Source organism: Zingiber officinale, chromosome 8B (genome assembly GCF_018446385.1).
Source record: "Zingiber officinale cultivar Zhangliang chromosome 8B, Zo_v1.1, whole genome shotgun sequence".
Taxonomy (NCBI): Eukaryota; Viridiplantae; Streptophyta; class Magnoliopsida; order Zingiberales; family Zingiberaceae; genus Zingiber; species Zingiber officinale.
The window spans coordinates 63,408,364-63,422,386 of NC_056001.1; the positions used below are offsets into that span (position 1 = coordinate 63,408,364).

The 14,023-nt window shown below is 40.4% G+C and overlaps 1 protein-coding gene across 1 annotated transcript; it reads right to left on the reverse strand.

The window, feature by feature from the left end:
- Positions 1–5,369: 5,369 nt before the first annotated feature.
- Positions 5,370–9,683, reverse strand: LOC122017375 (glucose-induced degradation protein 8 homolog). The gene is made up of 7 exons (XM_042574974.1): positions 9,453–9,683; positions 8,352–8,493; positions 7,174–7,321; positions 7,016–7,091; positions 6,821–6,932; positions 6,635–6,726; positions 5,370–5,729 (listed from the first exon to the last, which is right to left on the reverse strand). Exons 1-7 carry the CDS (start codon positions 9,513–9,515, stop codon positions 5,685–5,687), a joined length of 678 nt encoding a protein of 225 aa, XP_042430908.1. The 5' UTR covers positions 9,516–9,683; the 3' UTR covers positions 5,370–5,684.
- Between the last annotated feature and the right edge of the window lie 4,340 nt (positions 9,684–14,023).

The following is a 14,023-nucleotide window of genomic DNA, read 5'->3' on the forward strand; positions in this document are numbered from 1 at the left end:
CATTTTTATATTAAATATTTTATCAACAAATCCCTTTTTGTTACCTTAGCGTCGCTAGTTCCTTCGTGCAGCTCTATCAATTTATCCCATAGCTCTTTCGCGTTCTGATGCAGTCCAACCCGGTTCAACTCTTCCCTTGTCAATCCGCATTGTAATGTGTTGATCGCCTTGTTCTCCGTTTACCCTTTCTTCTTTATGTCTGACGTCTATTGTTCTAGATCAAGCAGATTTTCGGAGTTGTCAACTGGCGGTTTATAGGCTTTTGTGACGCTGAGCCACTGGTCGAAATCCGTCTTGAGATACACCTCTATCCGCTTCTTCCAGTACGGGAAATCATCCCCGTTGAATAAGGGAGGTCGCACTGTGTTGAAGCCCTCAAGCTGCGACATTTTAATCTGCACACAGGAGAACAAACAAGAGTGGTTCCAAGACTTGGTCTTGGATTAGTAGTGCGGGAAGAAATAAAAAAAACTAAATTGGTGTTGCACCAATTTAGATTTAATTACAATGGAAAGAAATTTTCAAAAAGGTAATAATACCAGTTTGGAATTATACGAAAAACTGAAATCTGAAAGAAATTTTTTTTTAAAACAGATCACCCCCTTGTCTGATTGGTGGTTGCACCAAATCAGAACGGTACCTGCTCTGATACCACTTGTTGGATCGTGAAAATCGATAGAGGGGGGGGGTGAATATCGAAATCTTTTGTCGAAAAGAGTGAGCACAGCGGAAAAGTAAATGCAATGACACAGAACCTTTTTACTTAGTTCGGAGCCTGTGTCGACTCCTACTCCAAGGCACGTACTCGTTGAGTACTTTCGTTGGGCAATCCACTAGCAATTCGAATATAGATTATAAAATTCAGTACAAGATTGCTAATAAAGAAAATTACCGACAATAAAAAGAATTAGAACATAAAAGGAAAGCTTGTCGAAGATCACAGCGTCGCAGCAGCACGAGAAAGCAGATTGTCAATTCTGAGTTGTGTTTTGAGCTCCGCTTTTGACCCTCCTTATATAGGAGGCTCGGGGCGCCCCGGATCCCTTCCGGACGCCCTGGTGTGACGTAGTAGGCCCAACCAGCGAGTTCCGCATGTCGACGCCGCGATCAGGATAAAATTTACCTCCGGGTGCCCGGACCACCTTTCTCCAGAAACTTCTTCTCCTACAAGACAAGGTTAGTTCGAGGCAAATATATAATGTATATCCTGCAAAACAAAGTATTAGCACAGTTTATAATTTTAACATAAAGAGTATGACTTAGATTCCATCTTTCCGAGATTGAAATCTAGTCACGATCTTAACTTAGATTTCCGAAATGGATTTAAGTTGGATCGACGCCTAAGTTCCCTTCCCGGGAATGAATCCTCACAGTCACTCCCTTCCAGTGACTTACCTTTACTTACCTGCCAGACGTCCCTTTGACCTGTCTGGACTTCGTACCAGCTATCCGGTCAGCCCGTCGACCTAGCTGGACTTCGTGCCAAGCGTTCGGTCAGCCTGTCGACCCGCTTGGACTTCGTGCCAGTTATCCGGTCGGCTCGTCGACCTAGCTGGGCTTCGTGCCAGACATCCGGTCAGCCCGTTGACCTTTCTAGACTTCGCCTGCACACTTGGTCAGAGTGTTAGATTAACAATAAACCCAACTTAACCTAATTTGTCATTCATCAAAATCTGAGTTAGACCGTTAGTGCTGACTGCACCAACAGTTTCTTCATAAGCTATCTTCTTTTCGACATCATTCCAAGTACAACCACTTTGCCTGCACATTTTATTGATAACATGAAATTTCCTCTTTAAGGTTTTGATCCTAAAGTCAATGTGTCTAACAGATTTTGTGAAAGTTGACAGCTTTTGGATCATAATTTTTCTTATCTTGACCATGTAGTTGTTCTTGAACCCTCCGTCTGTTTTCCAAAGAGGATCGATTGCTATATCTCGCAAACATCTTATTAATGGCCAACTCTCCTCTTCCGTCCAAAAAACTTTGTTTTTACCTCTTCCTCGTGCTACATTCTTTCCCACAGATTCCTCAGGATTACTCTCCATCCTACTATCCAAGTCATATCAGAGTCACATAAAATATAATATGAAGGGGAAAGAATGTTACATAATATGACATATAATATAACAATGAAATTACAAGAATATCAAATCTGGTTGAAAGAATGTTAATGACAGATAAAAGATTTTTTTATAGGAAACAAACCAAATGGAACAAACATCAAAATAAGGAGTACACATAAAAGTTTTCACAAAGTTGCATAGACAACAGAACAAACATCACAACAATGAAAATCATTCTATATCAAATACTTCATTTTCCCAATTGTTAAACATTTGTTGTGCTAAATTATTCCTAAATGCAGTCCACTGATCAGTTGGACCAATTATACGCATGTACTCTGTTTCAGTCCCACGATCACTATCATCATCTTCATCAGGAATACACTCCTGAGGATCATGGCTCATGAATTTACAGATCAAGTTATGAAGCAAACAACAAGCAATGATAATACGAACTTGAGTTTGCATTGGAAAAAATGAAGGGGAAGCTAAGATTTTCCAACGACCATTCAACAATCCAAAACACCTCTCAATAACATTCCTAGCTCTAGAGTGCTTCATGTTAAAATATTCTTTGGCTATCTCGGGACGACGACCTTCCCATTCATTGAGGTGATACTTATGCCCTCGATAAGGTGCCAGAAATTCATCTGAGTTGCAATATCTAGCATCGACCAAATAATAACAGCCTAAACCAAGGACACTATTTAAATTAATAAATGCAAGTATTCCGGAAATTTGAAACTCTGTCATAATTCCAACTTTAAATAAAAAGTATTTGTTATTTACCTTGGGGGACTTTAAGACCAGATGATCTACTGATGACATCATGAAATACCTGACCATCATGGGCAGAACCTTCTCACCCATATAACACATATATGAATTGCATTTGTGGGCAACATACTCCCAACACATTTATTGTAATCCCCCATTTCTTCTGCGACAACATTATTTTTCTTCTTTAGGGGGCATCACTTGGATAAAAGTACTGTTTAAAGCACATAAACAACCCTATAATAATCTTTAATTATAAGAATTATATACTGAAGAATTATAGGCGATTAAAAATGCTTACCTTAAATGGTTTCCATCTATCTTCTTCGTAGTCATGTATCAGTTCAGGTTTCTTAAGCAATATGTTGTGTAGTTGTAAAATTATTTGAAGACATAGATTGAAATGATGACTCATTGTCTTCCGACTTTATTTAAAAAGGAGGCTCATCGTTCAATTTTTTTTATGATGTACCAACACATAGACAAATAAGGCTACAATTTCATCAATGGTGGCATTTTTTTGTGACTTTTAAACCTCCAACATCTTGAACCATATTACACAATATCCTGAATGTTCTCCTATCCATTCGAAGTTCACTAATACTTATTTCATCGCTCTTTTTTGTAAGGTTGAATATCCATTTCACACGTGCAATCGATTTGTCCTCCCTACTTTTTATTTGACGAATCTTACTTCGATGATATGCAAGTATTGCAATTTGATAAAGTATGACAACTAAACAACCAATGAGCATTTCATACATATTCCACAAAGTGCATAATAATCTACGTCTTCTATAGTTTAACAGTGGTCGTGCCTTGTTTATCTACATCATATAACTACCGATGTCACCAATAATAAGTCAGAACCAAAACCATACATGAATAAATATCAAACAGTTCATGCATACATGAATAAATACGGAACCGAATCATAACAATGCTCAACATTTCAGATAAAAAACATGTAACCTCATTGACTCATGTCTCCTACCTAGAAAATTGGGTTTAAACAGTGGCTCAAGCTATACCAAGGTATAGAAAAGTGATATAAATTTAGGTCATAATTAAATAGTTTATTTTTTTTTTCTTCTGTGGTTTCTTTACTTTTATGCATTATTAGAATTTACTAAGTTATGTATTCATAATTCTTAGTCTAAATTTGTTCACCACCGTCCTAAATATCAAGTCTTAGAAATTCAGTTGGAATGATCTGTTTCACAAAGACAATTAGAAATCAAATAAAGAGAAAAGAACTTCTTGTCCATTGGTTCATCAGGAATAGGCAAGTACTGTGAAACATTGATTCGTCGCCGTAGATTACTAGAAGCAAGAGTATGTTATCTAATGCTTTCTCAAATAGATCTACAGATGGATCTTTCAATTCTAATGCTTTACCCGAGTTATCAGTATTTATCAAATTTCTTTCTTATATAACCAGATCAAATGGCAAAGGTAGTTTGAGGCTGTATGAATTGTGAACATACCAGACAACGAAAGCACTTACACTTAAAAAAATAAGAAAGAAGCAACTATTATTTATTAGTGAGCAACTACTTTTGAAGGCTAGGCAACTCCACTCTAACAACTAAACAATGCACCTATCAATAAGAGCAACTTTAGAATATTTAGTTAAAAAGATTTTTATAGTAAAAGCATAAGCAATGAAGAAAATTAACTAATCGCTAAATATGACACAGAGAAAAGAAACTTGCCACAATTTACAAGGGGTGGTCGAGAGGAAGAGGCGTGGGCGGCCGAGCAGGGAGGAGGAGCAGAAGAGGGGGGTCGGCCGAGAAGCAGGGAGAGAAGAAAAGGGGTGGCCGAGAGGAAGAGGCGTGGGCAGCCGGGGAAGAAGAAGCACGGGCCGACGGTCGCCCGAGGGAGCAGGGTTGCGGGTGCGGTTGGAGAAGAAGAAGCGCAAGCGAACGAGAAAGAAGAAGTGTGGGTGGGTGGGCAGGCGGCCTAGGAAATAGAGTCGCGGGCATGGTCGGGGAAGAAGAAGCGTGGGCGGGGTCGGGAAAAAAGAAGCACCGACGACCAGACAAACAGTCGAGGAAACAGAGTCGTGGGTGGGCCGACGAGCGGGGAACTAGAGACGTTGCGACGAGCAAGGACGAAAGGCGCTGAGATGAAACGTGAAAAGCAAAAGAGAAGAAAAAAAATAAAAGGTTCGGAGGAGGGAGATTGGGCCGTCTAAAAAAAATCACACGAATAGGGAAGAATGGATTTAACGATAACCTAGGGGTGAGTGGGTTATAAAATTAGAGGTATCAAATCCATATTTTGATTCCGATTCTCATCTACCAAGCATCAAGAATGAGAATGAAACAGATTCATTCCTATTCCAGCATCCTAAATCCGCCTACCAAACACCTCCTAAGTGTTGGCATTTCTGTTGGAAGCATTGCAAACTCAACTTGCTAGTCGTTCGAATAAAATATGTATTAACATTCAATTCACAGATATATTTCAATATCGGAACTCATCTTGTTTTTGCCTTGCTTATCTCAAACAAAAACCAAATAAATAAATATGCTATTATTGATATTACAATAGACTAACAAATAGTTGCGCTAATGTTTCAGAAGGAAATGAGGATTACATTTCATCAACCTCGACAAGCTACTGAAATAGATAGATAATGGAACAAAGAAAATTCCAATGATAAATCCTACAAGCAGCACTAGAGCCGCGCATTTTCGTCAAGCAATTAGTAATTTACATATAGTTTAACAGTACTCGGATACGACCAAATGCAAAGGTTGCAAACAATTCTAGCACATGCGGCAATGGAAATTCTGATGCTTCCTACTACGACGATGTTCTTTCTGTTCATGACTAGTTATTCAGAAAAGCATGTAAAGAAAACGACGGAGGACCATCCTGTAAGTTAACAACTTTCAAGAGTAAGAATATCCTTGAATCTCATTCAAGAAGCAAGAATATATCTCATTCAAGAAGCAAGAATATAAGAAATTTCAAAAAGCAAATTGGGATAAAAATGGAACGGTGGGGAGATTGTATTCCCCATCCTTGCACAATTGGGCGTGATCGAGATTGTACTCCCAGTATGAAGTGCAAAACATGGGTACTAGATGTGGCTTAGATAAAAAAGAATGACTAATCAGTTTTGTCCACAAATAAAAGGTAATAAGTAATGCAACTATGAATCTCATGGAAAGTTGCTCCTGACTTAGATGAATGATAGCAGAATAATTTATGCAAACTCCGTCGAAAATGGAGATAAGGCACAATGTGAAGTCCGAGTAAACTGGTACATGCGAGTCACTACTTTGGCAGGTTAAATTACCATGTCCAACATAAAAGTGACAGATAGGAGGACATTAATATTGAAGTTTGAAAAAAGTAAAGAGATCAAGATATAATACGGTTCGTTGAATTATACAATAAATGTTGAAAGTTATGGTGTCAAAGGAATAAAGAAATGTATGCCAGTATCAATTTATAAGAACATAAATATGACATAGTAAATGTTGTTCTAACTACAGAGAAATTAAATTATTCAATAATAAGGGATATCATAAAACTCGAGAAAAGATTTATAAAAAGATTAAATGAACATTATTGAAAATCAATTTAGTTTCATGCTTGAAAGCAATAAAGATGAGAAGAATTTTACATAGTGTTTATTGACTTGAAAAATATTTTGATAGACAAAAAGAGCAAAGAAGACAGAAGTGGGTATCAATTAAAAAGACTGTCATGCTCTGCATTGTTCGGAAATAAAAAGGTATATCTTAGTTCCAAATAGATTATTAACCACTAACCTTGCCGAGTTCTTCATGTAGATACTGTCCAACCACAGTTGCTTGCTGTATCAATCTCTCCATGGAAGAATAGCTTGGGAGATTTGCATGAACTAACATTCAACATAAAGACAGGCAATTTCATAATCACAAAAACTGATACAAATAGAGGGAGTGTGCAGCAGAAAATTTTAAGATGTAGAATACCTAGGATAGCCCTATTCAGATTATCTGTGATATTTTCTCGATACTCTGGGCTTAGAGGATAAAATATTGGAGATTTCTCAGGCTCCTCGTAAGTCAACAGCGTGGCAAAATCCTGATGAATGAGAAATGTAAGATCCATATAATTAATAATAAGATTAGGAAGAAATACAATGTTAGGTTAGATCTAAATCATACTTCCAGCTTCTCATCGTACTTTGCCACGTTTCCAAATGGTGTGAGTTTGGTTTGAGCAAATTCCAATGCTTCATTGCTATGAATGAATGACAGATTACACAAACAAAAGATTGACATGATTTATGTAATATACTATGTTTTATTAGAAAATCACTTACATTTTTCTTGAACGCACTAGGTCAATAAAGTGAAGGCTAAGCAGATCAAAGTGCAGATCTTTGTTGTCCTCCAGCAAGTTGGGCACTAGCTGTTCTGTTAGTTCTGTTGCTTTGAGAGCATTCCCCTCAGTTATATAATGGAGAATTGCTGAAGATAATCAAAATGGAGAATGACCAGGTACCAACACTTAGTTCCAAGGAATGTTTCAGAAAATTAAAATTAACTTCAAGTAGTAGATCTATAAGAATCATGCAGAAGTTAAAAAAAAAGTTACACAATTTGCTTCCCTAAAGATTGTTTTGCATAGAAGCTACCATGGAAAAGCAATCCACTAGTTATTGCTTAAAATTTACCTAATGATTGTTTAACTGCACCAGAATTAGATAAATATCTTCATATTTAGCTTGATTGAAGATGTTAAACTTTAAAGATAGTATACATTATATTTAACAAGAAACATAGCTCTGCTCACGATTTTGATTGAGTACCATTTATCCATCCATGAAAGTTTAAGCTACTGGGCTATGTCCCAATACATAAGCATGTGGATCATATTATAAGAGCAAGCCAAACAGTTTTATGGAACAGGGATAAATAATATCAAAAGAATAAAAGAGTAACCTAGGATTCAAAATCACAATGTGTGTTTTATGCTATAACATCTGAATGATAATCACTTGCCAAAAAATTCTGTTAAGCTTTCAGGAGGGCGATGAGTGATAAACTTGGTAGGAAGTAGGAAACCAACCCAGAAGCCCTAGTCGACATACAACTTTAAGGTTGGAGGAATAGATACCAGGCAATTACAGGTCATTGCAACAAAGATTTTGATACTGACCAATTGAAGCATTAGATGTTAAATTCAAGAAATTTAGTATATTTTTAAGTCTCCACCTAAGATTATAAAATGGGTTGAACAGAAAAGAAATGCTAACATACTAGCTAACAAAGCTTTCTGTTATGCTACAAGAAACAGTAATCAATAATCATAAGCTGGAATGTAGTAACTTGTGTTGCTACACTGATGTTTCCATGACTATACATTATCCACATCTCATTTCCAAATAGTTACAATTGTGAATCTACAAGAAGAGGAAAGAAAGTACTAATACTTCAAAATAGAAGGTCCGCATCTCTAAAAACCATGTCAGGAAAGCTGTAACTACAAGTGACCTACTTTTTCGTTTCTCCATTTCTAGAAGATAATCAACATGTTGGCTCATCCCAGTACAAGCAAGAAATGTTTGTGCTGTCTCCTTGAAACAATTATGAATTAGATAGGACAGGACGATGCTGTGAACATCACTGTCGTTGATTGCCTATAAATGAGAAGATGAAAAAAATAGCACAAGTAATTATCACCAATGGATAAATTTTCAAAAATTAAGAGGAATTTAATCAACCTATTAGTAGAATTTTAGAGGTAAAAGAAGAAAGCAACACAGGTCACCTTACTAGCAAGATGCTATACAAAACAGAAGTAACAATTCGAACCAAAAGAGTAGGTATACAAGTAATTAAGAGGAATTCAATCAACCTCACGTAGAATTTTAGAGGTAAAAGAAGAAAGAAACACAGGTCACCTTACTAGCAAGATGCTATGCAAAACAGAAGGTAACAATTAGAACCAAAATAGTAGGTAACATATTACATTGAATGCAGTAATAGTGATGTATGCCAAAATTGTGAAGACATTTTGCAACAAGAGTAGACATTCTTGGAGACCAAATAGCCTTTAGAGACAAAAATAAAAACAATTCTTTTCAGAATGAAATTTTATTTTCTAGGGAGAGCTTGACCTAGATTTTACTTAACTTATTGCTGTACTCCATATGTTAGTGTTGAGAGGTTATTTTAGGGAGAACTAGAAGGGCTTCTACAACCTAGATTGCATAGCTCTTCGAAAAAAGGGTTAGATTTCATTTGCTGACAGACAAAATTATAAGAAGGCCAAATGTTTCACTTTTGAAACTTTTACTAATAAGTTAGGGTACGAGGATTGGCTTTGGGGAAAGATTGAATGGTTGATTATTATAGAATTTCAAACATTGCGTATGTATGAATATCAAGTGCAACCAACATGAACGGCTTAGTGGGGAAGTCAGTGTTTCGTTTGATATGAGCATCCAAGAAAAATAAACAGTGCATCATCATCCTCAAAAAGTATAGAAGAGAAGAAAAAGTACAGAGAGGAAATCGGAACAAATAAGAACCATGAGAGAAGCAGAAGAATCTAAGCCCGGAAGTGAGGGGCGAGGAGGGAAGGAGAAGTCCTCACATTCGTCCCTGCCGTTGCCGCCCTTTGCAAATTACGATCGCCATCTATTGTGCTCACCGCCATAAGCGCTCTGGCCGCCTCCAGGTCCACGCGGGCCAACAGCTCTATGGTTTGCAAAGGTCGCCGCACGCCGCCTTGCTGGCCGGAAGCCAGAGAGACAAAGGGGAGAGACTGAAGGTCTTTTCCCTAAATAGAAGCAAATTTGTGTTTATGTGCGGAGGAAATGATTTGGGTATCAAGTAATTTTAAAATTCGGCAAAAATTAAATTGACGTTTATTATTATTTTTTTTGTTATCGTCAAAAAAGACGTTTAGGAAAAATGGAAAATATTTAAGAAGTATTCTATTTCAATTTTGTATTTTAGAAACGCTGGTTTTTAATATTAGTCGAAATTATTAGTAAAAACTATTTCGACTTATCTTATTATTGATCAATATTACTCTAATGTTAGGTTTCTTCTCTAATATTGATTACAATTGTCAAAATTTTTATTCTAGTGTAAGTCAAAAGTAGGTTTGATATTAGTTTAGATTGATTAAAACAGTTTGTAATATTCGTAGAAATAATTAAATTGGGTTAAACTGCTTTAATATTGATCAAAATTACTTTAAATCAATTAAAATAGTTCTAATAATTTTCACTAAAAATGGTTAGCTCAATTTTGATCGCAATTTTTATTAAAATTGCTCAAATTTCCTTCTTCTAATATCCAACCGTATTATAATGTTAAAATAAACAGGTTTAACTTATTTAAAAATATTTTTTTTCAACTTAATTAAAATTACTTAAATATCATCCAAATCATTTTAATATTATCCGAGTCATCAGTTGATCTTGTCTGAAAACTAAGTCAGACTGATCATCAGGTGAAGTTGATGGAATGTTGATCACCAGGTGAAGTTGATGGAATGTTGACCGAATCGCTATGGTCCGAAAATGGGGATGCTGAGATAACTTCTATATTGATCAAGTCGTCAGAAGTCCTCTAGTCAATGTTATATGCAACCAGCAACCGGGTTACCCCAGTCCCTGGTACCCTGATACTCTAGGCAGATTCAACGAATATATAAAGAACAGACTAATAGTAAAATGATGAAATGAATGTAGAGTGAATACGCAGAACGTACCCTGGCCCGGGGCGCCCTTTGGTGGATCAATGAGCTGGTTGGAACGTTGTTCGAGTTGTCGTGACTCGGAAGAGAAGATGACTCTGAGCAGGATGAAGAGCTGGATCTGACGACACCTAGTCGAGCGCGACTTAGATCCGGAAGATGACATACAGGACGGGACCTCGCCGTGCCACGTGGGGCGGGATATGACATCAGCAAGTAAGCCGGGATATGAGATCGACACGCAGGCCGAAACACAACAACGGCGCGAAGGCTGGAACACAATAGCGAGATGCACTACGGTTGTAGCTCGGGGGAGGTTGGATCACATCAACAACGCATGATGGCGCGGATTGGGGGCTGGATCTGCATTGGACCTAAGGACAAGAGCACTGGATGATCGGAGATCAGATCTGGAGATGGGGTTGCTGCAGGGGTCGTGACACTGTGAGGTTGGTCGAGGCCGTGGGTCGGCCGAGGCCGTGGGTCGATCGGTGGCTGCCGCTGGGGGTGGCGGTGATGGCTTCCCGCTGGAGGCTACATCGGCATTGGGTTGTTCGCTCAAGCTGCCGGTGAGAGGAGAGGGAAAGGGAGATGTCGGCACATGGAAGGTGGCGGTGGTCGGAGGCAATAGTGTGGGCTACTGCTCTCAAGCGGGGCGACAGCGTGCGAAAGAGGGAGAGGGAATAGGAGAATGCTGGTGTTGGCATTGGTGATGTCGGCGACAGAGGCATGTGAGAATGGGGGAGAGGTGGCGCCGAGGGAGACGGCGTAAGGGTGTCAGTGTAGAGAGGAAGAAGGAAAGGGGCTGCTCGCGAGGGCATCAGGGCGAAGAAGGGGAGATAGTCGTGCGTGCTTAGCGGCAGTGGAGGCGCGAATCTGGCATCGTTGTCGTGGGGAAGGAAGGAGGTGGCTCGGAGGTGGTCATCGCCGACGACTGTCCCTTGCTGGTGGCGGCGAGAGATGAAGAAGAAGCTCTCCTCCCTCCTTCATTCATGGTGGCGCCGAGAGATGAAGAAGAAGCTCTCCTCCCTCGTTGATTCGTGGTGGTGGCGAAGTCGGAAAACAGAAACCCCCCTCCTCATTCATGCACAGTGCTCTAAAAGGGAGCTATAATCAAATGACCAAAATACCCTCCCTTGTCCTCTAATTCATGCTAGGTCCTTAAGATATATCCACATCATAAACTTCTCCTTCAAATCTAGTCGAAAGAGGCGCAAGTCCGACTGACTAGATCAAGCCTAACATAAATCGGATTCGCTTCTGAATGCAGAGTTAGATCACTGGGCATGTCGTATAACGTCAAGTGATTAGCAACGAATGGTGAGCGCGGGGCAAAGCAACAAAAAAAACAAGTGTCGACCAAGCGACGAAAAATAATACCGAGCGGATGCTAAGCAAGCGATTGAGCGAATGTTTAAGGGGTGATCGATCGAATAAATGTGTGCCAAGCTGAGTGACATGAGAAATAGTGCCAAGCGTATGCCAAGTAAGTGACCGTCGAATGTCGAGGGAGACCGGGTGATATCGAGAAAACGGTTAGGTAAAGCTAAGCAGAGCGATCGGGCGATTATGCAAATGCCAAGAAAGAAGTGAAAATAGGTGCTGACCGGGCAGCGAATGTGGGGTGGAGTGATGAATGAGACGCAAGCAATGAGTGTCGGACAAAGCGGCGAGTGAGACGTGAGCGGTGAGTATCGGGCAGAGCAGTACGTGAAACGCGCGCGGTGAGTGTAAGATAGAATGACTGTTAAGATAGGTACCTGTCACAGGATTTACCCCGATCGGGGAATCAATGGGTCGTATTAGCAATGCACGCTTATAACTCACTTTCGGACGGGAGTCTAGGAACTCGACTAGGAGAGTACCGAACGGGCAGTCGAATGGAATCGAGCAGCTACAAACAGGATGGGTGAGGAAAGACTAGAGAACGACCGAGATATGCTGGTCAGCTAATAGGGAGAATGCCGAGTGGATGGAAAGACGATGAACGAGCGGTGCCGAGTGCGCGACTAAGAAAATGCCGACCGGGAAATTGGGAGAACACCGAAGGGGTGGAAAGATGACTAACGAGCGGTTATGAGCGCGCGACTGAAAAAATGCTGACTGGGCAATTGGGAGAACACTGAGCGAGTGGAAAGATGATGAGTGAGTGGTGTCGAGCGCGCAACCGAGAGAAACATTGAACGATAGGTCGATCGGAATAAAGCAAGTAGCCGAGCGAAAGGTCGGGCGATACTAATCGGGCAGCTACGAAGATGCCGACCGAATGACCAAAAGAATGCTGACTGGGCATCCAAGAGAATGTCGATCAAGCGTCCGAGAGTATGCTGGGCTAGCGGCCAAGTGGTACGAGTGAACGATCGAATGAACGGTCAAACGATACTGATCAAGCGGCTATAAAGATGTTGACCAGATGACTGAAAAATGTTGACTGGGCATCCGAGAGAATGTCAATCAAGCGTCCGAGAGAATGCTGGGCGAGCGGCCGAGTGGTACCAGTGAGCGACTGAAAGAACGACCAAGCGATACTGATCGAGCTGCTACGAAAATGTCGACAGGATGACCAAAAGAATGCCAACTGGGCATCCGAGAGAATGTCGATCAAGCGTTCGAGAGAATGTTGATCAAGCATTCAAGAGAATGTCGAGCAAGTGGCCGAGTGGTACTAGTGGACAACCGAATGAACGACCATGCGATACTGATCGAGCAGCTATGAAGATGCCGACCGGATGACCAAGAAAATGCTGACTGAGCATCCGAGAGAATGTCGATTAAGCGTTCGAGAGAATGCTAGGCGAGCGGCCGAGTGGTACTAATGAACGACCGAACGAACGACCAAGCGATACTAATCGAGCAGCTACGAAGATGTCGACTGGATGACCAAAAAATACCAACTGGGCATGCGAGAAATGTCGATCAAGCATCCGAGAGAATGTTGGGTGAGCGGCCGAGTGGTACCAATGAGCGACCGAACGAACAGCCAAGCGATACTAATCGAGCAGCTATGAAGATGCCGACCGGATGGCCTAAAGAATGTCGACTGAGCATCCTAGAGAATGTCGATCAAGCGTCCGAGAGAATGCTGGGCAAGCGGCCGAGTGGTACCGGTGAGTGACTGAATGAATGACCAAATCATACTGATCAAGCGGCTATGAAGATGCCGACTGGATGACAAAAAAAATGTCGACCGAGCATCTGAGAGAATGTTGATCAAGCGTCAGAGAGAATCCTGGGTGAGCGGGCGAGTGGTACTAGTGAGCGACCGAATGAACAACCAAGCGATACTGATCTAGTGGCTACGAAGATGTCGACCGAGTGATAGAGACAATGTCGAGCAAAACCTAGAGGTAGATGGCGAATGAGAGCGAAACCCGTGAGTTGAGCGGGAGTGAATCTTGTGAATGGAGCAGGTGTGGAGCCTGTGAGATCGAAGGCAAACGGGAGCAGAGCCCTTGAGC